General features: G+C 43.0%; 1 protein-coding gene across 9 annotated transcripts in view; it reads left to right on the top strand.

The window, feature by feature from the left end:
- Positions 1 to 27,108, top strand: part of citb (citron rho-interacting serine/threonine kinase b) — an 89,965-nt gene that overhangs the window by 60,048 nt on the left and 2,809 nt on the right. For 8 of the 9 annotated variants that reach the window (XM_083554347.1, XM_083554345.1, XM_083554344.1 and 5 more), the window contains 12 exons: positions 19,478 to 19,658; positions 20,281 to 20,369; positions 20,677 to 20,781; positions 20,941 to 21,110; positions 21,655 to 21,735; positions 22,009 to 22,144; positions 25,543 to 25,682; positions 25,782 to 25,874; positions 26,297 to 26,405; positions 26,557 to 26,685; positions 26,848 to 26,928; positions 27,069 to 27,108. The exon at positions 27,069 to 27,108 is cut by the window's right edge and continues 39 nt beyond it. In XM_083554347.1, coding sequence (XP_083410473.1) covers positions 19,478 to 19,658; positions 20,281 to 20,369; positions 20,677 to 20,781; positions 20,941 to 21,110; positions 21,655 to 21,735; positions 22,009 to 22,144; positions 25,543 to 25,682; positions 25,782 to 25,874; positions 26,297 to 26,405; positions 26,557 to 26,685; positions 26,848 to 26,928; positions 27,069 to 27,108 — 1,354 coding nt within the window. Of the gene's footprint in view, positions 1 to 19,477; positions 19,659 to 20,280; positions 20,370 to 20,676; positions 20,782 to 20,940; positions 21,111 to 21,654; positions 21,736 to 22,008; positions 22,145 to 25,542; positions 25,683 to 25,781; positions 25,875 to 26,296; positions 26,406 to 26,556; positions 26,686 to 26,847; positions 26,975 to 27,068 lie in introns of all 9 variants that reach the window. The other variant, XM_083554349.1, reaches the window with a different exon arrangement.

Below are 27,108 nucleotides of genomic sequence, written 5' to 3'. Positions count from 1 at the left end.
AGCTGCTCAAAAAACTCCCTCCACCTTCTCAACACACACTCCTCACTAGTCAACAAATTTTTTTTTCATCCTTTAGTGCTCTAACATGTAGCACATCCTTCCCAGCTCGGTCCCTCTGCCTGGACAATCGGTACAAATCGGTCCTTTTCTCCTTCCTTAGTGCCCAACTTCTCATACAGCTGCTCATATGCCTTTTCCTCAGCTTTCGCCACATCCCTCTTTACCTACTGCTGCATTTCCTTGTACTCCTGCCTACTTTTCTCATCTCTCTTCCTATCCCAATCCTGGTTTCGCTAACCTCTTACTCTTACTTATGCTTTCCTGTACTTTCTCATTCTCATTCCTTACCTTGTCTCTTTGTCTTCCTTTATATTTCCAGATGTCACACCAAGTACCTGTCTAACTGTCTCCCTTATCACTTCTGCAGTAGTTGCCCAATTATACAGGACCTCTTTACCACCACTGAGCCCCTGTCTGACCTTTCCCTGAACCTCACACTACAGTCTTACTTCTTCAGTTTACACCATCCTATTCTTCTTTCAGTCCTCAATTTTCTCCTCTTCTTCACATCTAAAACCATCCTACAGACCACCATCTGATGCTGTCTAGCTACACTGTTCACTGCAATCACCTTACAGTCTTCAATCTCCTCCAGATTGCATCTCCTACATAGAATATAGTCCACCTGTGTGCACCTCCCTCCACTCTTATACGTCACCCTATACTTATTCTTCCTCTTCTTAAAATACGTACTCACCACTGCCATTTCCATCCTTTTAGCAAAATCTACCACCATCTGCCATTCCACATTCCTCTCCTTCCAACATGTTTACCCTTCTCTGCTTCATCATATCATCTAACCCTCTTCTTTTAGATAGATAGATAGATAGATAGATAGATAGATAGATAGATAGATAGATAGATAGATAGATAGATAGATAGATAGATAGATAGATAGATAGATAGATAGATAGATGCATCTACTGGAAGTGCAAAAAGAAGCAAACATGCAAAAAATGCAGATAAATATGTGCCATATTTACAGCATGTGATATATATGTAAGCATATGTAGAGTGAATAAACATAAAGGCTATAACAGTGCAGAGATTTGTGGACATCGTTAAGAAGTACAGATAGATGTTCTAAGGCTATGGCATTGAAGTGGAAATGTGCAGAAGTGGAAGGTTATAAGATTCTGGCATTTAAGAAATGTGCAAGCTGAATAAACAAGTGTCTCATATATATATATATATATATATATATATATATATATATATATATATATATATATATATATATATATATATATATGAATGTACAGTATGGACATAAAGATATAAAGATACATATAGAGAAAAATGCAGATGTAATGAGGAGTAAAAAATATATACTATGTAATATGTACATGTTTTGTACAGAGGTAATATACAGTGGGTTTTTTTTGTGTGATCTAGCGGTGTAGTGTAGAGTTCAGTAGTGTGATGGTGGATGGAAAAAAGCTGTCCCTTTACCTGCTGGTTCTGGTATGTATGTTCCTGTATCTCCTTCTTGATGGAAGGAGGTTAAACAGCTTATGAATGGGATGTGAAGAGTCCTTAATAATGTTGTGAGCTCTGAGCGGACATCTGCTGTGGTGAAGGTGTTCAATGGCAGGTAGTTGGGTGCCAGTGATGCGTTGTGCAGTTTTGACCACCCTTTGCAGGGCTTTATGTTCATACACAGTGGAACCTCCGTACCCTACAGTGTTGGAGTTGGGCAGGATGCTCTTGATGAAGCAGTGGTAGAAACTCGTTAAAATCTGTGAGGACAGATTAGCTTTCTTGAGACTTGTCAAGAAGTACAGGCATTGTTGTGCTTTCTTAACCAGAGCTGAAGTGTTCTTGTGCCAGGACAGATTCTCAGAGATCTGGAGACTCGCTCTCCAAACCTCCACTCTCCTACACTTCTCCTTTTCCTGCTGTCTCTGTAGACATCCTTCTCCTCTCCTTCTCCTTCTTCAGCCAACAGTGTCCCAATTTCCACCGGTACCCTGTTGGCTAACAATACCTGTGGCAGTCGTGGGTAACCCGGGCATCGACTGATCTGGTATGAAATTGGTTCGTGAGCCACACATTTGATTTGGCACGTTTTACGCTGGATGTCCATTCTAAGGCAACCCTCCCCATTTATCCGGGCTTTGGACCCTAAGAGTGCACTGGCTTGTGCAACCCTAATGGCTGGGTTAATGGTGCTCCAATCTACCTACCTAATAACTACTATCATATGGTTTAACAAAGTTACTACCAAAGTCTTATGTCACCAGGCATTCTTTTACACCAACAGTATGTAAGAAAGCATTGGTTTGAGGGTATGAAAGCAGTGAGTGGAGGACATTCACCAGAACTACGAACAAACACTACAGTAATCACATTAAGGTATGTAAATTCTCTGCTATGTCGAACATCCAGTTCATTCAGTGTGTGAAGTGTGACATGTTTAGTCAGTCTTTCTCCGTTGTTAGCGATAATTTTATCTGTAACAAGTGTAGTGTAGCTAGTTTGCTCTTTGACGGAGAAGATCTTAGCATTAAAGGAGCTCATCCAGAGTCTAGAGAGAATTAGTGAGTGTGAAAGCAGTCCAGGTTCTGCAGGGGAAAGTCTGGATGCCCTAGGTGAAGTTAATATTCCCCCGACTCCGGCATTAGAGCCCTCGCAGCGGCTTGCCCACGGGAGCACCATTCCTTTCCGCTTCACGTGTCCAACAGGTTTGCTCTCCTCAGTGAAGCACCCGCTGAGAAACCCGAAAGAGCTCTGATTTTAGGAGACTCCATTCTGAGGCATGTGAAATTAGCTAGACCTTTAGGGGCACCAGCAGCACAGGTTATGTGTATACCGGGAGCCAGGACGCCGGACATAGCAGGTCAGCTTAGATTCTTAGGAAAACACAGATTCTCTAAGATAGTTTTTCACACAGGAGCTAATGATATACGCCTTCGACAGTCAGAGGTTACTAAGAGGAATATTATTGAGGTGTGTAAATTAGCGAAGGCAATGTCCGATGCAGTAACATGCTCTAGCCCCATTCCAATGCGACATGGCGATGTAGCCTACAGCAGGTTATGGTCGCTAAACTGCTGGATGTCAGAGTGGTGCTCCAAAAACAATGTGGGCTTCATTAATAATTGGAGCATTTTTGGGGCAAGGCTGGCCTGTTAGGGCGGGATGGTATCCATCCCACCCAGGAAGGTGCTGCTCTCATTTCTTGTAGTATAGGTCATAGTCTCAGAACAGCACTAGTTAACAAGTGACTGTCTAGAGCCAAGGCCAGGGAGCAGACAGACAGGCTAAACCGACCGTCTGCTAGCTGCACAGAGTTATCATTCAGGATCCACCAAATTGAGACTGTGTCTGTCCCCCGAGCGAAACCAAAATGTAGGAATTCTCAGAAAGTCTGTTTTAGTAACCTAATTAACATTAAATTAAATAGGACTGAACGCACAGCCAGCACCTCTGATCAAAAAGATAGGATTGCTGAATATTAGATCTCTCACGTAAAAAGCGCTTACTATAAACTAAATTATTACCGACCAGGAGTTTAATATAATGTGTTTGACAGAAACGTGAATTAAACCGAATGAATATGTAGCATTAAATGAAGCAAGTCCTCCTGGGTATAGTTACATACACCAACCACTTCTAAATGGCAGAGGAGGTGGAGTCGCAGCTATTTATAATAATAATCCAAACGTCACACAAAAGACTAAACACAAATGTAAAACATTAGAAGTTCTTTACACCAGCATAAAATATTCAGTGTGCGAAAGCAGGTCCAGTCAGTCAATTCCACTAATTATTATTTATAGACCCCCAGGGCCCTATTCTGATTTTCTCATAGAATTTGCAGATTTCATCACAAATTTAGCTACTTCTTTACACAAAGCATTAATTATTGGTGACTTTAATATTGATTTTGATAATCAGGAAGACTCCTTAAGAGCAGCAGTTGTGTCCATTCTAGATTCAGTTGGAATTAATCAGAATGGTATAGGACCCACTCATAGTGGTGGACACACTCTCGATTTGTTGTTAACATTTGGATTAAAAATAGAAAACTTAGTCATAATTCCACAGTCTGAAGCTATTTCAGACCATTATCTCATCTCTTTTAAAATCTGCCTCAGTCACTGCATTACTACCTCACCACGTTACTGTGTTAAGCGTACTTTCACGTCAGCTACAGCAGCGCGTTTTATCAATAATCTTCCAGAAATTACGATATTAGATAGATCTCCGTCTAACCCCGCAGAGCTCGACTGGGCCACTGAATACCTAGAACAACGTTACGTTATACTCTAGATGATGTAGCTCCCCTTAAGACCAAAATGATCAGGGAGAAAAAATTTGCACAGTGGTATAATGATCATACACGCACCTTAAAACAGACCACTCGGAAATTAGAACGTAAATGGCGTCAAACAAAATTGACAGTATTTCAAATAGCATGGAAGGAGAGCCTCTTAAATTATAGAAAATCTCTTAGTGCTGCTAGATCAGCCTATTTCTCCACCCTCATAGAAAATAACAAGCATAATCCTAGATTTTTTATTCAGCACGGTAGCAAAATTAACAGGAAATAAAAGCACTGCACTAACATGCACAAAATCATTAGGTAGTAATGATTTCATTAACTTTTTTAATAATAAAATTGAAAACATCAGGCAAGAAATCCAGACAATTAATATAAATCCAAATTATTTTACAAGTAACCCTGTAGACAGCAGTGTAATTATAGCAGACAATCAACTACAAAGCTTCACTCCTATTCATGAGAATGATTTAATTTCATAAATTTCCTCATTAAAATCATCAACCTGCATTCTCGGTCCCTTGCCTACAAGTTTCTTTAAACAGATAACTCCAGAAGTAATTGAACCTGTTCTAAAAATAATAAACTCTTCCATTAGCACTGGTTATGTACCAAAATCCTTTAAACTGGCAGTTATCCACCCCCTAATTAAGAAACCTGACCTTGACCCATGTCAGCTGTCCAACTACAGGCCAATATCAAATCTCCCCTTCATATCCAAAATTTTAGAAAAGGTTGTAGCACAGCAGTTATGCTCACACCTACTTATGAATAACATTTTTAAAATGTATCAGTCAGGATTTCGACCTCATCATAGCACAGAGACGGCGCTAGTTAAGGTGGTAAATGACCTGTTATTGGCCTCTGATCAGGGTTTTGTCTCCTTAATTGTTTTGCTCAACCTTAGTGCTGCTTTTGACACTATTGATCACACTATACTACTTGCTAGACTTGAGAACGTTGTTGGAATAAAGGGAACAGCTCTCTCCTGGCTCAGGTCTTATTTGACTGATCGCTATCAGTTTGTTGATGTAAATGGTGAGTTCTCCACACTCTCTGAGGTAAAGTTTGGTGTTCCTCAAGGATCTGTCTTAGGCCCTCTGCTTTTCTCTTTAAATCTGCTGCCTCTTGGTGAAATTATTCATAAGCATGGGATTCGCTTCCATTGCTATGCTGATGACACACAGTTGTATATTTCCGCAAAGCCAGATGAGAGAGAGATCAGCTTAACAATGTTGAGAAGTGTGTAAAGGACATTAGAAAGTGGATGCTTAATAACTTTCTTCTGCTTAACTCAGATAAGACGGAAGTATTTTTACTAGGACCACATGCAGCTAGAAGCAAACTTTCCGATTACGTAGCATCTCTGGACGGTGTTTCTGTTTCAGCATGTACAGCTGTCAAAGACCTTGGTGTTATTGACCCTAGTCTTTCCTTTGAGGCTCACATGAATAATATCACCAAGATCGCCTTCTTTCACCTTAGAAATATTGCTAAAATTTGAAATATGATGTCGTTACAGGATGCAGAAAAACTAGTTCATGCTTTTGTTACTTCTAGATTAGATTACTGTAATGCTTTACTGTCTGGGTGTGCAAATAAAAGCATAAATAAGCTTCAGTTAGATTAGCAGCAGCAAGAGTCCTCACTAGATCTAGGAAATATGACCACATTACCCCTGTTTTAATCAGTCTACACTGGCTCCCAATTAAATCTCGCATTGATTATAAAATACTACTACTGACGTATAAAGCACTTAACGGTCTCGCACCGCAGTATCTGAGTGAACTTCTGTACCAGTATGGTCCTCCACACCTACTTAGATCAAAAGGTGCAGGCTATCTGTTGGTTCCTCAAATAATGAAGACTACAGCAGGGGGCAGATCTTTCTCTTATAAAGCCCCACAGTTATGGAACAGCTTTCCAATCAGTGTTCAGGACTCAGACACAGTTTAAGTGTTCAAGTTGAGGTTAAAAACATATTAATTCAGTTAGGCCTTTTATCAGTGGATTTTTTCTTAGGTAAAGGCTCAGATCTGGAGGGAACATTGATATAGAGTGTTTGGTGAACTGGGATATTTGTATGCTCACACATTCACATTCACACGTTCACTCAGGTTTGTTGACGGTGGTGTGGTGGGTCGTCTCTTATCCCAGGGATTCCTCATGTCTGTATTACCTTCTGGTTCTCCCTTTTAGTTATGCTGCCATAGCGAGTCTTGCCGGAGTCCAAACTGCACAGTGACATTAACTTTCATACAACAATAAGGACACTTAATAATCCATATCCTTCTTTTCCTGTCACCCTCTTCTCTCTCTCTCTCTCTCTCTCTCTCTCTCTCTCTCTCTCTCTCTCTCTCTCTCTCTCTCTCTCTCTCTCTCTCTCTCTCTCTCTCTCGGTCGAGTTAAACTTGCTCCTGAGGCTCCATTGACCACTGTTCCTGCCCCTCTCCGATCTGTGGATCCTCCCACTTCATCCAGGCCTGCCTCTGGATAGTGTTCTCTTCGACTGGAGGCCACTCTGTGCAGCTTGGGACGGTTTCTCATCAACGCCTTGGGTGGTTCCATGAAATTACGGAGTATGAACGGGCGCTTTGAGGATGGATTGGACTGTAGTTAATGTGAACAGTCTCCTACACTGACTCAAAACTACAGTTTGCTTCTGATCACCATCACTGCACCCCGCAACATCGTATATCTGCTACAAATGGACATTCGATGCAACCCAGATGAGGATGGGTTCCCTCTTGAGTCTGGTTCCTCTCAAGGTTTCTTCCTTATGCTATCTCGGGGAGTTTTTCCTTGCCACAGTTGCTCATCAGGGACAAACTTACTTACAAAGAACATATTTACTTTTAATCACCACATTATCTGTGTAAAACTGCTTTGAGACAATGTTCATTGTTAAAAGCGCTATACAAATAAAAATGAATTGAATTGAATTGAATGTAAAAAGCAGCAGTTACTGAAAAAAAAATCTTGCTGCCAACCATCTGGTCCCTAAAGAATAGCCAGTTATTAGTGTGTCAGGATTCCCATGACCTAAACAAGGCCATTTTTCTCCATCTCAACAACCAACAATGTAAATGTTCTGGACAGAAATTTTTTTTACATCTTGGATAAAATAATGGCAGACTAAACTTGAAACTGAGTGCAAATGTTATAGGATTTAAAAACCTGCCATTTCCAAATGGAAACATGCACAACAGCAAAACATGTTATAGAGGTTGTCCATATTATGACTGATGGTTCTGAAAGAAGTTTTGCTTGTTGCTGTGTTGTTTTCACTGTGCTCAGCAGTGTATCTCTGGTTATGACCCTGCATTGCGCTCTGCTCCTGCGAACTACCCGTCTGCTACGGGTAACATACTGACCAGGTATAAGTCGAAAACAGCTATCACTTCAACATTTAAATACTTTTTCATTTTGATACGACTGTGTACAAAGGTGGAAAGTAATGAAGTACAAATACTTTGTTACTGTACTTAAGTAGATTTTTCTGGTATCAGTACTTTACTTCACTGTTAATTTTTTCAGACAGATTTAACTTTGACTCATTACATTATTACACGAATATCGGTGACCATCTGTGAGCAACAGTATGGTTTCATGCCGAGGAAGAGCACCACAGATGCCTTATTTGCTTTGAGGATGTTGATGGAGAAGTATAGAGAAGGACAGAAGGAGCTGCATTGTGTATTTGTGGATTTAGAGAAAGCGTACGACAGGGTGCAGAGAGAGGAGTTGTGGTATTGTATGAGGAAGTCAGGTGTTTCAGAGAAGTATGTGAGGATGGTGCAGGACATGTATGAGGACAGTGTGACGGCAGTGAAGTGTGCAGTAGGTACGACAGACTGGTTCAGGGTGAAGGTTGGACTGCATCAAGGATCGGCCCTGAGCCCTTTCCTGTTTGCAGTGGTGATGGACAGGTTGACGGACGAGGTCAGACAGGAGTCTCCCTGGACTATGATGTTTGCAGATGATATTGTGATTTGTGGTGAGAGTAGAGAGCAGGTTGAGAAGAGCCTGGAGAGGTGGAGATATGCGCTGGAGAGAAGGGGAATGAGAGTCAGTAGGAGTAAGACAGAGTACATGTGTGTGAATGAAAGGGAGGGCAGTGGAGTGATGCGGTTGCAGGGAGAAGAGGTGGAGAAGGTGGAGGAGTTCAGGTACCTGGGGTCAACAGTGCAAAGTAATGGAGAGTGTGTTAGGGAAGTAAAGAAAAGAGTGCAGGCAGGGTGGAGTGGGTGGAGAAGAGTGACAGGAGTGATTTGTGATAGTAGGGTATCTGCAAGAATGAGAGGGAAAGTTTATAGGACTGTGGTGAGACCTGCGATGTTGTATGGATTAGAGACAGTGGCATTGAGTAAAAAACAGGAGGTGGAGCTGGAGGTAGCAGAGCTGAAGATGTTGAGGTTTTCGTTGGGAGTGACGAGGATGGACAAGATTAGAAATGAGTTTATTAGAGGGACAGCACATGTAGGATGTTTTGGTGACAAGGTGAGGGAGGCGAGATTGAGATGGTTTGGACATGTGCAGAGAAGGGACATGAATTATATTGGTAGAAAAATGCTGAAGATGGAGCCACCAGGTAGGAGGAAAAGAGGAAGGCCAAGGAGGAGGTTCATGGATGTGGTGAGGGAAGACATGCAGGTAGTTGGTGTAAAAGAGGCAGATATAGAGGACAGGGTGGTATGGAGACGGATGATCCGCTGTGGCGACCCCTAATGGGAGCAGCCGAAAGAAGAAGAAGAAGATCTGTACTTTCTACTTATTACATTTTGAATCCAGGCTTGTTACTTTAGTTTTAAACTATTTGTTGAAATGTAATTTATTTTTCCTTCTCATTGCAAGCTGTTTTCAGTCTATCAACCGATTTCCTGTCATTGCGCAGCTTTTTAAATTCTTTCCTGGCTCTCACACACCACAGACGTAGGCTAGTTTATGAAGCGAACAATGTGCAAGACAGAAGGCAAAAAGAAGTATGTGGGTAATGGATGGATGAGACGGAGGGAGTCAGCGATGTACACATTATAAAATGTAAATTCATTTTAACGGCACTGCTTTTATTAACGCGCGATTATTGCAGCGGCCATCTCTGTTTGACCAATTTTATCGAAAATATTAATAAATAAATATAAAAGAGGTGAAATTAAAACCTTCAGTGCAATACAAGTTTATTTACAACGTCCTTTCTTCACTCAGATATAATAAATAAATAAACCAGAAAAAATTTTTTAATCAGTAAACAGTTGTTTTAGTAATGCTTTGACTGGATATGAGCAATATCCTTATTTACATTCACACAGGTGGTCATTTTTATGGAACCTTAGTAACGTTAACATAAGAATTCGAACTAGTTGCCAGCAATTTGCTAGTGCCAACCAACATTAGCAGTGTTATGCACCAATGTCTTTTGGGCTTATTTGAGCAAAGCCTCTCACTAAACTATGCACCTGTAAAGGTATTAGTTCTGTCTCTGAGTAAACAACTTAAACTGCAAGCCGTTTTTTTTGCACTGAAGCCAGAGTGGTTGCTTAGAAATGGCCCATGGTTCACTTTATTGGATTATTTAAGTTCAGCAGATTTCTACAGAGTTTGGCTTTCAGCTGGATCTGTACAGCTAGCATCTAGAATGGAAGAGCCTTTATTCGTCACATACACTTTACAGCACAGTGAAATTCTCTCTACGCATATCCCAGCTTGCTCAGAGGATGGGGTCAGAGTGCAGGGTCAGCTATGATACTGTGCCCCTGGAGCACAGAGTGTTAAGGGCTTTGCTCAAGGGCCCAAGGGTGGCAGCTTGGCGATACCGGGACTTAAACCCTCAACCTGCTGATCAGTAACCAAGAGTCTTAATCACTGTGCTACCACTCCCCGTGCTTTGTCTGTTTCTATCTTTCTTGTGATTTTAGGGCAGTTGTTTCCGGGGCATAATTTCTTTTTCTTGGCTTATTTGTAATACTTTTTATTTTATTTTATTAATACAGGTTAATCAGATGTGAAAAGTAATGTAGTAAAGGCAATAATTCAAACAAATAATACTTAAGTAAAATTAAATTTACAGATTTTTAAATCTACTTGAAGATTTAAAGTACACAAAAACAATTACTCAATAACCGCAACACAAGTAAATCATTCGTTACTTTCCACCTCTTGTTAAAAGACTGTACTGCAGTGCCATCCCTTAATAAAAATCCTGTGGTGAGGCATCGCTCACAGCTCCAGTCAGACAACTACTGTGTGAAGACATTCAATTTAATTAATTTTTATTTGTATAGCGCTTTTAACAATGAACATTGTCTCAAAGCAGCTTTACACAGATAATGTGATGATGAATATGTTCTTTATAAGTAAGTTTGTCCCTGATTAACAAGCCGGTGGCGACTGTGGCAAGGAAAAACTCCCCGAGATGGCATAAGGAAGAAATCTTGAGAAGAACCAAACTTAAGAAGGAACACATCCTCACCTGGGTTGCACCGAATGTCTATTTATTGCAGATATACAATGTTGAGGGATGCAGTGATGGTGATTAGAAGCAAACTTTAGTTCTTAGTCAATGTAGCAGACTGTTGACATTAACTACTGTCCAAATCAAAGCTTCCGTTCTTACTCCGGAATTCCATGGAACCACACAAGGCGTTGATGAGAAACCATTCTCAGCCTCCAATCGAAGAGAACACTATCCAGAGGCAGGCCTGGACGAAGTGCGAAGATCCACGGAGGAAAGAGGGGCAGGAACAGTGGTCACTGGAACTTCAGTAGCATGTTTATCTCGACCGAGAGAGAGAGAGAGAGAGAGAGAGAGAGAGAGAGCGAGAAGAGTTGAATTATTGTTGTATGAAAGTTAATGTCACTGTGCGGTTTGGGCCTCCGGCAAGACTCGCTATGGCAGCATAACGTCTCTAGGTTACGACCTTAACCCTAGTTTCCAGAGGGAACGAGACGCTGCGTCAAAACGCTATGGGAACGCCCCTGCGTGACCGTGCTCTGAACCACGTGTGTAATCTAAACAATAGGCGTTTGGGACGTGACGTCATCAGCGGGCGACGTTGCGTAAACAGAAAGCTACAAATGGCTGCGAGATGGACCAGACGCCAGCTCCTGCGAGAAAAGGTAAGCGCCGCAGGGATGCAGGGAGTGTGGCACGGAGACGCAGCGTCTCGTTCCCTCCAGACCTAGGGTTACGGTCGTAACCTAGAGACGTTCCCCTTCAGGAACTCGAGCTGCGTCGAAACGCTATGGGAACGAGTGTCCAATCACGCCACACTGACCAGACCCTGCCTAGAGAGTGAGGGCCTCGGCACCAGCACGCAGGACAGAGGAGCCCGGGGTGGCTCTGAGGTCAAGGTCATAGAACCTGACGAAGGTCAGTGGGGTGGACCAACCCGCCGCGTCACAGATGTCCTGGAGAGGGACTCCAGCGGACCAGGCCAAAGAGGCCGCCACACTCCGGGTGGAGTGAGCTCGAACCCCGAGCGGTGCGGGGAGGCCAGAGGACTCGTGAGCCGACACAATTGCATCCACAACCCATCTGCTCAAAGTCTGCCTAATGGCCGAGAAACCTTTCCTATTAGGGCCATAGCAGACTAGCAGCTGCTCCGACTTCCTCCAAGGACTCGTCCTGCGGAGGTAAGCATCCAGCGCTCGCACTGGACACAGCCGGTGCTGACGCTCCTGGTCGGGGGCAGTAAACGGGGGAGGGCAGAATGCCTGCAACACGACATGACGTGTGGGAGCCGAAGGCACCTTAGGCACGTACCCAGGTTTCGGATAGAGAAACACCCTGGCCATGCCAGGGGCAAACTCCAGGCGAGACGGGGCCACGGACAGAGCCTGCAGATTCCCGACCCTCTTCAGGGAGGAAATCGCCAACAGAAAGGTGGTCTTAATCGACAGAAACCTTAGGGCCACATCGGCTAACGGGTCGAAGGGGGGGCTCAGAGAGAGCCGCCAGCACAACCGCCAGATCCCAGACAGGCACTCTGGGTCACGTCCCGGGCCTCAGCCTCCGGGTGCCATGGAGGAAACGTGTCACCAGTGGGTGCCTACCCAGCAGGGAGCCATAAGCCGCTATTGCTGACACGTAAACCTTCAGGGTTGAAGGGGTTAACCCTGCGGCAAACTGTTCCTGTAGGAACTCCAGAATTGAACCAACTGGGCAGTTATCAGGATCCAGGCCACGGTGCTCGCACCAAGACGTGAACAGCCACCACCGTGTGGCGTATGACCTTCTCGTGGAGGGAGCTCTGGAGTGGAGAAGGGTCTCCACCACCTCGGTGGAGAGACCAGCCGCTACAAACTGTGTCCCCTCAGGGGCCACAGCCTCCACAACTCTGGGCGGGGGTGAACCAGGGTCCCGCCCGCCTGAGAGAGAAGATCCGACAGAGGGCCCTCGAGTAGGGACACCAGATCCGCAAAACACAGTTTGCTCTGCCATCGAGGCGCCACCAGGAGGAGACGGACTCCATCCCGGCAAACCCTCTCCAGAACTCCAGGGAGCAGAGCGATCGGAGGAAAGGCGTACAGGCGTAGCCTCGGCCACAACTGTACCATGGCATCCAGCCCCAAGCGAGAGAGAGAGAACCAGAGGGGACAGTGCGAGGTCTCCTGGGTCGCAAAAAGATCCACTTGGGCTCTGTAGAACCTCAGCCATACGAGCTCCACCACCTCGGGGTGGAGACGCCATTCCCCAGGCCTCGGCCCCTGTCTCGACAGGGCGTCTGCTCTGACATTCAACCGACCCGGGATGTAAAAGGCCCTCAGGGACAGGAACCTGTCCTGAGACCACAAGAGGACCGCCCACGCTAGCTTGTACAAGAGGCGAGATCGGAGACCCCCCCTGGTGGTTAAAGTAGGAGACCACCGCCGTATTGTCCGTGCGGACCAACACATGGCGATCTCTCAGGTCCGGGAGAAAGTGTTTTAACCCTAAAAACACTGCCATCATCTCCAGGCAATTTATGTGCCACGAGAGACGCGGGCCGCTCCACAGACCTTGGGCGGAGTGGCCACTCATGACCGCTCCCCACCCGGTGTGGGAAGCGTCCGTCGTCAGCGTCACGCGACTACACGGAGCCCCCAACACTGGGCCACGGGACAGAAACATCCGGTCTTTCCAGACATCCAAGGCTCGAAGGGCACGCCGCGAGACCTTAATAGTGCGATGTGGGTTTCCCCTGAGGGAGAACCCCCTGCCCCGGAGCCACCACTGGAGGGGCCTCATGTGAAGGAGCCCGAGCGGAACTATGCTGGATGCTGCTGCCATGAGCCCTAGCAGCCTCTGGAACTGCCTTACAGTGAGTGGCTGGCCTTTCCGCACTCTCCTGACGGCAGCAAGGATGACCTCGACCCGAGCAGGCGACAACCGTGCCTGCATCCTGGCCGTGTCCCACACTACGCCCAAAAAGGTGGTTCTCTGTGCTGGAGAAAGCACGCTCTTGCTGGCGTTTAGCCGAAACCCAAGCACCTTCATGTAGGCGAGGACGACATCTCGATGCCGAACCGCCTGGTGCTCCGAGGGAGCCATGATCAACCAATCGTCGATGCAATTCAAAAAGGCGGATGCCCTGAAGCCGCAGCGGGGCCAGTGCAGCATCGACGCACTTCGTGAAGGTGCGGGGCGAGAGTGCCAGACCGAACGGGAGGACCCGATATTGGTATGCTACGCCCACGAAAGCAAACCTCAGGAACCTCCTGTGAAGGTATGCGTCCTTCAGATCTACAGTGACGAACCAGTCCTAGGACCTGATCTGCGTCTCGACCCCCTTGAGGGTGAGCATCCTGAACCTGAGTCTCCTGAGAGCGAAGATCCAGAATGGGACGCAACCCGCCATCCTTCTTCGGAACGACGAAGTACGGGCTGTAGAAGCCTGACTCTCGAACCGAGGGGGGAACCACCTCGATGGCCCCTTTCCCCAGGAGTGTGCGCACTTCTCGTTCCAGGACCAGAGCCAGCTCGGGACCCACCAGGGTGGGACACATCCCGTTGAAACGGGGAGGAGAGGACGCAAACTGAATCGCGCAACCACCCTCTACCGTCCGCAGGACCCAACGGGAGACTTCTGGCAGCCCCTCCCATGCCACCAGAAAGTTCCTTAGCGGAACCAGCCCCTCGGGGCGGGGCCCTGCAGCTGATGACACCTCGAGAGAGGCGGCGGGTCTCCCCCATCCGTACCGAGACTTGAAGTGGAGGGAGTCGCCCGCTGGAGGCAGAGACCACGGCCCGGCCACCTGGTGGTGCCGAGGGACGGGCACCGTAGCGTGAGGCCCCCTCGACTGAAAATCGTCAGGATTTCATTGGCCCCAGAGCTAAGTCCCTCATCCAAATCACGTAGCAGGTCAGCCTGGTACGCCTGCAACACACCCATGGTGTGGAGACATCCCGCAGCCTGACCTGCTGCCGCGTAAGCCTTCCCCACTAAAGCCGATGTAGCACGTAGCGGTTTCGTAGGGAACACCAGAGCCTTTAGCGACGATGCCACGCCAGGAGAGAGATAGCTGGCTAGCGTCTCCTCAACACACTGCATTGCCCCATAGCTGCACGCATTAGCCCCAACCACATTCGCGTAGAGCGAGGAGTGTCGAGACGAAGAACACGCTGAGTAAGGGGTCTCCCAGGAACTGGACACCTCGGCGTGCAGATCGGGGAAGAACGGCAGGCCCCGGCGCAGAGGAAGCGACACAGGACGCAGAAAGCGATCATCCAGCTTACTGGGTGCGCTCTGTTTCTGCTGCTCCACCGGCCAAGCTAGATCCAGCTTAGCAACGGCTCGTGTCACGACCTCGAGGAGTTCCTCGTACAGCACAGGCTGCGAGGACTCCACGGGCTCGCTAGCATCCATCAGCTCACCCTCCTCAGAGAGAGAGACATGTAATGCCGCGCTACTCGTACCGGGAGAAGAAGCAGCCATCGGGCCTGCTTCTCCGATAGAGCCGAAGCTCAATTCAGCCGACGAAGCTGAAGCGGACTCATCCGACTCCAACCCCGCCGCTAAATCGGCCTGCGAGCCCCAGGAGCGCCGGCGCCGCTTCGCCTCGGCGAGAGCGGGACCGGAGCCACGAGGGAGAGAGCTCCTTTTAAAGAGCGCTCTCCGGGAGCGAAGCGTGCGCATAGCCATGCGGCTACAATGCGAGCAATCAACTCCCTCGAGAGCCGACTGTGCATGCTCCACTCCCAGGCACACAACGCTCATGCGATCATGCGAATCCTTGCCGGTAATGAAACGCGGACACGGATAAACGCACTTACGGAAACTCTGCCTGCCAGCCATAACTCGACCAGAAAAACACAGCGAAACAGCGCTTACCTGAACGAGCAGAAAGCTGGCGTCTGGTCCATCTTGCAGCCATTTGTAGCTTCCTGTTTACACGACGTCGCCCGCTGATGACGTCACGTCCCAAAACGCCTATTAGTCAGATTACACACGTGGTTCAGAGCGCGGTCACGCAGGGGCGTTCCCATAGCGTTTCGACGCAGCTCGAGTTCCTGGAGGGGAACTAAAAGGGAGAACCAGAAGGTAACACCGACATGAGGGATCTCTGGGATGAGAGACGAACCACCACACCACCGTCAAAAAACCTGAGTGAACGTGTGAGAGTGAGAGGACGACAGCATACAACTATCCCAGTTCACCAAACACTCTTTATCGATGATCCCTCCAGATCTGCTCCTTTACCTAAAAAATAAAAAATAAATAAAAGAGAAAAGCACTGACTAACACACTGTTTCTCAGATAAAGCTGCTTAAAACTGTCTTTCCTGTTAAGACATTCCACCAGCATGTGTATGGACACAGGATGAATTCTCAGTCAATCCATAATCCACTGGAGACTGTTCTTAATTAGCCTCTAGACAAGGCCTATAAAGACCCAGTGTATTCTCTTACCTCAATGCCCAAGACCTGTCTGGCAGAGATTTGTTGATGGCCAACACAGTAAAACAGCAGAAACCATTAGTGATGAATTACTGGGAAAGCTAAAGGACTGCTACTGTAAAAGAAAGCACACTAAAAACTCACACACACAAAAAAACATAAAGATCCTAAACCACTCAGTCCAGCAGTACTGGTTCACCAAATACACAATAGCTTTAAAGAATAGATTTTTACTGGCTTTAGACAAAGTCATTATTTTTGAGACAATGAGACCAATGATGCTGCAGAAGCTACTTGTTGCTCACCAATAAATCTACTGCACACAGGCACAAGCCAAAAGGTTCTGTATTTGGCCTGGAATGATCAAGCACATAGAACAGATTGTTGAATTATTCCACAAAGTCCACAAAGCATTCAGTCAAATGAACTTACAGGTATGGCTTATTCACCAGCACACAAGTTGGGGTGAGTAGCACCTTGCCAGCAGCCAGCACAGACCTTAACCTGGTTACCCCAGTAGGTGGTCATGTGGCACTTGCAGCTGTACAGACAAAACAAGAACAATACTGCAGTAGAGAAGCAAAAAAATCTGCCAGTATTACAAGCAGGGAGCACAATTCACATTGTGGAAAAGGATGGCAATATTTGTATAAAAAAGACATGAACCATTATTGTTAAACAATAAATAATAATTAATAAAACTGTGAAAGTTAAACAATAAATAATAATTAATAAAACTGTGAAAGTTAATACAATTGTGAAACCAGCAGGTAGTTACAGTGAGGAAAATAAGTATTTTAACACCCTGCTATTTTGCAAGTTCTCCCACTTAGAAATCATGGAGGGGTCTGAAATTGTCATCGTATGTGCATGTCCACTGTGAGAGAGATCTAAAAAAAAAAATCCAGAAATCACAATGTATGATTTTTTAAATATTTATTTGTATGATACAGCTGCAAATAAGTATTTGAACACCTGAGAAAGTCAATGTTAATATTTGGTACAGTAGCCTTTGTTTGCAATTACAGAGGTCAAACGTTTCCTGTAGTTTTTCACCAGGTTTGCACACACTGCAGGAGGGATTTTGGCCCACTCCTCCACACAGATCTTCTCTAGATCAGTCAGGTTTCTGGCCTGTCACTGCGAAACACGGAGTTTGAGCTCCCTCCAAAGAGTCTCTATTCGGTTTAGGTCTGGAGACTGGCTAGGAAACGCCAGAACCTTGATATGCTTCTTACAGAGCCACTCCTTGGTTATCCTGGCTGTGTGCGTCGGGTCATTGTCATGTTGGAAGACCCAGCCTCGACCCATCTTCAATGCTCCAACTGAAGGAAGGAGGTTGTTCCCCAAAATCTTGCAATACATGGCCCCGGTCATTCTCTCCTTAATACAGTGCAGTCCCATGTGCAGAAAAACACCCCCAAAGCATGATGCTACCACCCCCATGCTTCACAGTAGGGATGGTGTTCTTGGGATGGTACTCCTCATTCTTCTTCCTCCAAACACTTTTAGTGGAATTATGACCCAAAAGTTCTATTTTGGTCTCATCTGACCACATGACTTTCTCCCATGACTTCTCTGGATCATCCAAATGGTCACTGGCAAACTTAAGACGTGCCTGGACATGTGCTGGTTTAAGCAGAGGAACCTTCCGTGCCATGCATGATTTCAAACCATGACGTCTTAGTGTATTACCAACAGTAACCTTGGAAATGGTGGTCCCAGCTCTTTTCAGTTCATTGACCAGCTCCTCCCGTGTAGTTCTGGGCTGATTTCTTACCTTCCTTAGGATCATTGAGACCTTACGAGGTGAGATCTTGCATGGAGCCCCAGTCCGAGGGAGATTGACAGTCATGTTTAGCTTCTTCGATTTGCTCCAACAGTGGACCTTTTTTCACCAAGCTGCTTGGCAATTTCCCCTTAGCCCTTTCCAGCCTTGTGGAGGTGTACAAATTTGTCTCTATTGTCTTTGGACAGCTCTTTGGTCTTGGCCATGTTAGTAGTTGAATTCTTACTGATTGTATGGGGTGGACAGGTGTCTTTATGCAGCTAACGACCTCAAACAGGTGCATCTTATTTAGGATAATAAATGTAGTGGAGGTGGACATTTTAAAGGCAGACTAACAGGTCTTTGAGGGTCAGAATTCTAGCTGATAGACAGGTGTTCAAATACTTATTTGCAGCTGTATCATACAAATAAATTGTTTAAAAAATCATATATTGTGATTTCTGGATTTTTTTTTTTTTTTTTAGATTATGTCTCTTACAGTGGACATGCACCTACGATGACAATTTCAGACCCCTCAATGATTTTTAAATGGAAGAGCTTGCAAAATAGCAGGGTGTTTAAATACTTATTTTCCTCACTGTATATTAATAATAATGTAACAGGTACCATCAGAGCATCCCATAAATATTTACAGACATTTCTCAATTCAAGACTGAGGATCCACTTCCTGCTTCACCATCTCCACATCATCCAAACTTTTCTCTCTCTCTCTCTCTCTCTCTCTCTCTCTCTCTCTCTCTCTCTCTCTCTCTCTCTCTCTCTCTCTTTCTCTGTCTCTCATCAGCTGCTTTTTCTCATTCATCAGCTGCTCAAAATACTCCATCTTCTCAACACACTCTCCTTATTAATCAACACATTTCCATCTACAAATCCTTTTCTCCTTCCTTAGTATCCAACTTCTCATACAGCTTCTTATATGCCTTCTCCTCAGCTTTTGCCACATCCCTCTTCACCTGCTGCCGCATCTTCTTGTACTCCTGCCTACTTTTCTCATCTCTCTGTCGATCCCAATTCTGTCACCAACCTCTTTCTCCTTATGCTTTTTTGCACTTCCTCATTCCACCATAATGTCTCTTTGTATTCCTTTCATTTTCCAGATTTCATGCCATGTACCTTCGTAGCAGTCTCCCTTATCATTTCTGCAGTAGTTTCTCAATCATCCAGCATCCTGAGCCCCTGTCTGACCTCTTCTGACCCTTAACCTTTCACTACAGTCTTCCTCCTTCAGTTTCCACAAAATTTCGCAAACTAACAGCAGTATGTCTTACATTACAGCAGTAATAATACATGAGCGTCCTTGCCAATACAACCCACCCCACCTCTTCATCTGCAGCTTGCGCACACACACACACACACACACACACACACACACACACACACACACACACACACACACACACACACACAGTAACCATATTTGTAACCCTATTTGATATTGTTTTAGCTGTATTTTTCTTTCCCACATTAGAATGCCATGCTTTGTGCCATCCAAAGTGCTCCCCCTACCTTCCAGCCACATGTGGTGTGCCCACCGAATACGCCCTTCACCTATCTGAGGCTCTGTGCAGAGAAAAGAGCAGCAACTCAGGTCTACAACTCAAAGACTCCAGTGGACACATGAGGCTGGAGGCCTGGATGAAACAGCCCAGGTCAGAACAATGATAAAACAACAATGCCAATGCATGTGCATGCAATGTTTTGTAGTTTTAATAATAAAACATCTGTGTCTAATAACTTTGAGCTTATATGGATATTACAACACTTTTTATATGTGATTTCACACACACACACACACACATACACACACACACACACACACACACACACACACACACACACTGACCAACATAAGTTTTCATGTAAAGTTAAAAATGCAGAGTTTAGAACATGATGTTAACTTTTGGTAAGCCTGAACGATAGGAGGACAAAAAAACATCTTCTGGAACATCTTATTCAGAGATGAGTCAAAGATGAGAGGAAGATCAACTTGTATCAGAATTAGGTGTATTATAAATAATATACTTAAATTATACCACATATAAAATAATATATTTTTATGGCTCTAATTCTGTAGCCATCATCCAGTTTGGATGTGAAAACCCTTAAATTCAAGTTGAAAGTCACATATGTTGTTTAACTACAAACAACTGTGCTAGTAAAGTAAAATAATAACTTTATCCATGTCCAAATATTTATGGACATAACTGTAGTTTTTGATTAGCATGGCCAGTTTACAAAGACTTTGAAAGGTCTGTGTCTTTTTGATTCTAGGAATGGGAAGCGTGGTCAGGGCTGGGAGAGGAAGTATGTGGTGCTGGAAGGAAACAAGGTTCTTACCTATGAAGCTGAGCCCAGAGAAGGTCATAACTCATGTACTTAAAAATACAAGCAATGCACAGTAGTCAGGTATTAGTCCACCCAATAGTCCACAATAGTCCACACAATAAGTATATACACATTTTTCATAATAGTTGTTTTAAGAATTGTATATACTGATAAGAGATCAAATATAACACAATCAGAAACTATATATCACATATCAGAAATAATTATACTGATATGGTTTGTTGCAATGAACAGACACCTTGTAAACAGGTACTGTGTTGTACTAAAAATTTGAGAGCTGTACTGTGTTCATTCCATGCTAACTGACCTGCTGATTTGTAGAGTCAGTGAAGCCAGTGGATGAGTTTGATCTGTATATATCTGATGGTGAAGTGATTGTGCACAGTGCTGTTGGCGGCTCCGAACTCACAAACACTGCAAAGTCTGGTAAGATAAAATAAAAAAGAATTATATTGTTCTTATTAAGTGTAATTATTAAACAACTGCACTTATGTCAAATTTAAAATAAAGGTAGCTGTAAAAAGAGGCAACAAAGTGACATTAGTTTTATTGAGTAGGGTATAATGAAATTGTTTGGGTCCTCAGACGTGCCATATGTGCTGAAGCTGGAGTTGCTCCCCCACACATCCTGCTGGCCAGCACAGACTCTTTACCTCATGGGCTCAAACTTTGCAGAGAAGCAGCGGTGGGTGGCAGTTTTGGAGGCCATTGTGGCAAGTGCTCGTGGTGCCCATGAGAAAGCAGAGGCAGATGCAGTGAGTTTGGAGGAAAGCTCTAACCAACTTATTTTGTTGCTGCTATACAGTTACCCCCACCAAATCATTTTCATTTGAATTTTTTTATTGTCATACAACATTAATACAAGCTTATAAAAATGTAACAATGAAGATTATGTGACTATTTAATTTTGGATTTCTTATCTGCACTAACATTATTAAAATTGGTCATGACAAACAAATAATGTATGATCTCTCTAGGAAAGAGAAGCTTTGAATTTAATCATTTTTTATTATATTTAAATGAAGATAATATAATTTGTTATATTTATTATTATTATTATTATTATTATTATTATTATTATTATTATTATTATATATAATAAATGTTTCTAATACAGCTTGATTGATTTATCTGTTGAAAATAATGTATTTTTGATATTAAGTGCTGTATGAGTAAAGAGTGTATAAGCGTTTGCTTGATAATTACATAGTTGTGTCATAAAGTCATTCTAATACCTAAAGAGGATGTATGTCAAATAGCAAAGAAATCCATGATTTAAACATTTCTTTCCACTTTTAGAAACTTCTTGGAAATTCTCTGTTAAAGCTGGAGGGAGATGACAGACTGGACATCAATTGCACACTCCCACTCACTGACCAGGTACCACAGTACATATAGAAAACTATTGCAATGTAGAAAGCAAATATTAGAAGAATAAATCAAAAAAGAATAATCATGTTCAAGATGTAGATATAGGATGCACATCAGTCACTTAAGTGGCCATAGGTTCATGCTTTACTATCTTCATTAATGTAGTTTCTAAATTAAGTATTAATGCTGTATTTATTGGTAAATAGCATTTTTACTAAATTAAACATAGTCTAAAACTATTTTTATTTTAAACTAAAATTATTTTTGTTTGTTTTTGCTCAGATTGTGTTAGTGGGTTCAGAGGAAGGTCTGTATGCACTAAACATTATAAAGAACTCGCTGACTCACATCCCAGGCTTGGGCTCTGTGTTTCAAATCTACATCATCAAAGAGCAAGACAAGCTGCTCATGATTGTGGGTGAGTGAGCTTCATCTGAACCTGCCAGTTTAGTATGTGTTGAATAATGCATTTTATGTTATGTAAGAAATGCTGCAACTAAAATGCCTACAATGTTTTCCACATCATCATTTCAACCCTCATTTATATTGATATCAATGTTAAGGTTTTGGTAACACATATAGCTGAAATAAGTAATGCTACTGGATGCTTGATCATAGCTCTCAATCTTAAATTGCTCAACTTTATAAGCTAGCTGTTTTTCTGGATACTAGTGTCTATAAAATGCCAGAAAATGAAATTGTCAGTATTGCATTTGTAAAATGGACAGTAATAACAATAAACAAAGTTAGTTGTATTTACACTTTTGCATACATAGTATGTACAAAATATTGATGTAATATTTCAAGAGCCTTTTAAATTACTTATATCTGGTAGAAGTTTCTGTAAGAGACAAATTTAACAACTTCCAAAAGCTTTTAGTACAAACTTTTTTGAGTGTGAATAAACCTAGGGCTGCTGTCACTCAGTTGAGGATGGTTTCTCTTTTTAATTTGGTCCTTCTCAAGGTTTTTTCCTCATATCATCTCAGGGAGTTTTCTTCGTCACTGTCACCTCTGTCTAGATCATTAGGGACTTACAGGGGGAAATTTGTTAATTTAAAATTTATATTGTGTTAAAATGTGTAAAGCTGCTTTGCGACAGTGTCAATATTTAAAAGCACTATATACTTAAAATGGGCTTGGAGGGTTTCTCCTGATTTAATTGAGAGGTATGATAATCCTTGGTATAATGGTGTGTTTTATAGACAAGGGAGACAATCTTATTCCTCCATCTATATTCCTTATCTATAGAAGGCAGACAATCATATTCCTCCATATTTGTTGTCTATATTCTTGGTGCTAGGTAAAAATGTTTTAGAGTGGGTGCTAGTGGGCTAGCATCATTATCATTTGCAAACAATAGTTCTTAATTGTCAACCTGGATGTGTTTACTTGTAACTTATTTACACACAAAAAAAAATTCCCATAAATGTATTCCCTGTAAAAAGAAATCTATTTCCTGTTCTTCAAGAATTTTAGTTTCCTATTTCTTCTCCCCAGTGTGATTTAATTGACTCATTGCAAGACTAACTTAAGTAAACCTTGACTGATTGACTTTGAATTTGCAACAAATTACTCATTTTTACATACAGACAAGTTCAGTTCCCTGGTGGGCTATTGGTTAGGATGCGGCGCTCTTGCCTTTTGTTGGATTTGGCTTGTGCAAACATTTACACATACCTTTACTAAATGATAAATAAATGAGTCTTAATGTAGATTTCTGGGAACCTTTTTTATTTTCCTGGTGTTCAAGGGCAGAATATTGAGATTGAAAAGTCTAAACTTCTAAATGTCTCAAAGTTTTTGATGGTGGGTTAAAAATGAGAATCTCTAACTCAGAGGCCATGGTTCTGTCAGGAAAAAAAAGAGTGGGATATTTCCTTAAAGTGTGGAGCATGATCACACTAGGTCAATTTCTGTCTCTCTACTCACCTATGTATGTGGGTAGTGACTTAAAGAATGAGTTTGCAAATGCAGACAGTGAAATGCTGACACCCCCTCAGGGTGGGTAAGCTTACTTCCTGAGATACGGTGAGGAGCTTGTCAAATTGATAGAGACTCAGAGTATAGATGCTCCTTTTGTGCCTTAAGAAAAGAAAGTTCTGTTTATTTAGGCACCTTATGGATATAGATGCTGACAAAGGCCTAGAACCTACTGGAAGATTATATTACACATTGGATCCAGGAGGAAGAGGTGGACTAGGGTTAGAGAAGTGTAGACTGTCCTTCTGTTTGTTTTAACATTGAATTAAACCAGGAAAAGAGGATGATTAAATAAATTATGCATTAATTTTAAGTTTAATTAATGGCGTTCTACTTGTGCAATTGAAACAATGAACGATTCACAACACACCAGTGTCCAGTGAAACTACAACTTTCCTGTTTGTATATGTTTAATGCTAAAAATATTACATTTGTTTTGTAGATTATAACAAATAGCAATTTGCAGAACATAATTTTATTTACTTAAGAACCAGTAACTCTATGGATTTTTGGGCAACTTTTTATCTTCAATATAATGTTACTAAGTAAGCAAATGAACCGGTACAAAATAGTGTCTTATTCAAATAGTATCTTCTTCTTTCGGCTTCTCCCATTAGGGGTCGCCACACCTGCATGTCTTCCCTCACCACATCCATAATCCTCCTCCTTGGTCTTCCTCTTTTCCTCCTTCCTGGCGGCTCCATCCTCAGCATTCTTCTACCGATATACCCCATGTCCCTTCTCTGAACATGTCCAAACCATCTCAATCTCGCCTCCCTCACCTTGTCACCAAAACATCCTACATGCGCTGTCCCTCTAATAAACTCATTTCTAATCTTGTCCATCCTCGTCACTCCCAACGAAAACCTTAACATCTTCAGCTCTGCCACCTCCAGCTCCATCTCCTGTCTTTTACTCAATGCCACTATCTCTAATCCATACAACATCGCAGGTCTCACCACAGTCCTATAAACTTTCCCTTTCATTCTTGCAGATACCCTACTATCACAAATCACTCCTGTCACTCTTCTCCACCCACTCCACCCTGCCTGCACTCTTTTCTTCACTTCTCTAACACACTCTCTATTACTTTGCACTGTTGACCCCAGGTACCTGAACTCCACTGCCCTCCCTCTCATTCACACACGTACTCTGTCTTACTCCTACTGAGTTTCATTCCCCTTCTCTCCAGCGCGTACCTCCACCTCTCCAGACTCTTCTCAACCTGCTCCCTACTCTCACCACAAATAACAATATCATCCGCAAACATCATAGTCCATGGAGACTCCTGTCTGACTTCGTCTCTCAACCTGTCCATCACCACTGCAAACAGGAAAGGGCTCAGAGCCGATCCTTGATGCAGTCCAACCTCCACCTTGAACCAGTCTGTCGTTCCTACTGCACACTTCACTGCTGTCACACTGTCCTCATACATGTCCTGCACCACCCTCACATACTTCTCTGACACACCTGACTTCCTCCTCATATAATACCACAACTCCTCTCTTAGCACCCTGTCATACACTTTCTTTAAATCCACAAACACACAATGAAACTCCTTCTGACCTTCTCTATACTTCTCCATCAACAATATTCAAATAGTATAGTTTTACAATATTTTATGTTAAAGCTGAGAGATGGAGCCCATGTGTGAGAAAGATTGTTTTGTTTTCATATGAGTGTGCATTAAACAGTGTGCAAACATATTTGGGGCCCAAAGTTACTGTTACCTATATATTAGTTATAAGTTATAAGTTACCTATATATTACACTCAATATGGAGTACACTGACTTATTCTCCACACTTTTTTAAGCAAAAGATTTTTTCTACAGGTGATGAGAGGGCACTGTGCCTGGTGGAGATCAAGAAGGTGAAGCAGTCACTCTCTCAGACCCACCTCCCAACATTGCCGGAAATTGTCCCATACATTTTTGAGACTGTCAAGGGTTGTCACCTTTTTGCTGCAGGAAGGGTATGACTCTTATGCCTCCAGTGCACAAAATCGATATAGAATTTATTGTGTGTTGCTTTATATTGGTTTTTTTTGTAATTTTACCCATTCTATCTTTAGATTGAAAACGGTCCCTGCATTTGCGCAGCAATGCCTAATAAAGTCACGATTTTGCGCTACAATGACAATCTGAGCAAATTTTGCATTCGCAAGGTGAGCGGTAAACCTGTCTTTTACACATAACTAAGTGTGACTCATTATATCATGGAAAACAGTAGAAAATATGATTATTTTACATTTAAAAGCATTTAAGGACATTATAAGCAAAGACTTTAACCATGTAAATTATTACTCTCCAAGCACTTATCACTGAGTAGTTCTTGGTTTATATGTTGGCTATAATCACCTCCCATCATGGAGATGGTTTCTTTACAGACCGGGCACTATTTCCCCTTTATCATCTGTATGGGCTCCTCTCTCTCTCTCTCTCTCTCTCTCTCTCTCTCTCTCTCTCTCTCTCTCTCTCTCTCTATATATATATATATATATATATATATATATATATATATATATATATATATATATATATATATATATATCATTTTTTTTTTCTCATTTCTCTTTCTTTCTTTCAGGAGATTGAGACCTTAGAACCTTGTAGCTGTATCTACTTCACCAACTACAGCATCATCATTGGTACCAACAAGTTCTATGAGATTGAAATGAAGCAATATGTGCTGGAGGGTGTGTGGTTTAATATTGTTTTTAGTAATTGTTCACTCCTCCCATACCGTATCTGGTTACTGTTTGTTACGATTACACTTGGCATACATTTAGTCCTTTGTAAATACTTAGCATTTTATGTTTAATTCAGGCATTTTGTGCTTCTTCACAGAGTTCCTGGACAAAAATGATGTGTCGTTGTCTTCAGCTATGTTTACCGCATCTTCCTACAGCTTCCCAATTGCCATCATGCAGGTGTCGAGTGCATCTCAGAAAGAGGAGTACCTGCTCTGTTTCCATGGTCAGATTGAGATGCTTATTGTCCATTTAATTACTTTTTTGATCATAATCTACATAAAATTCCATAAATGCTCATAATAAAAAATTTCATTTGTTAAGGGGCTGTTAGCAAGCTGAAATTTAATATGCCCTCATCGACTTTTTGCATTGTTTGCACGGGCAGAGTTTGGAGTGTTTGTGGATGCTTATGGCCGAAGAAGTCGCACAGATGAGCTCAAATGGAGTCGTCTTCCTCTAGCATTTGGTACATTTGTCTTGAGACAATTTGTCTTCACATTTAAAAATATCAGGTGCCTGACCATAACACAGATGGCACTAATATTTTCTAAAATGAGCAATCCAATATATTAGTATTTCACTGCCCAAATCCTCTCTTTTCTCCAGCCTTCAGAGATCCATACCTATTTGTGACTTACTTCAACTC

Source organism: Silurus aristotelis (genome assembly GCF_946808225.1).
Source record: "Silurus aristotelis genome assembly, chromosome: 11".
NCBI lineage: Eukaryota > Metazoa > Chordata > Actinopteri > Siluriformes > Siluridae > Silurus > Silurus aristotelis.
The sequence above is the reverse complement of the archived record's forward strand: the minus strand, read 5'-3'. Positions and strand labels throughout refer to the sequence as shown.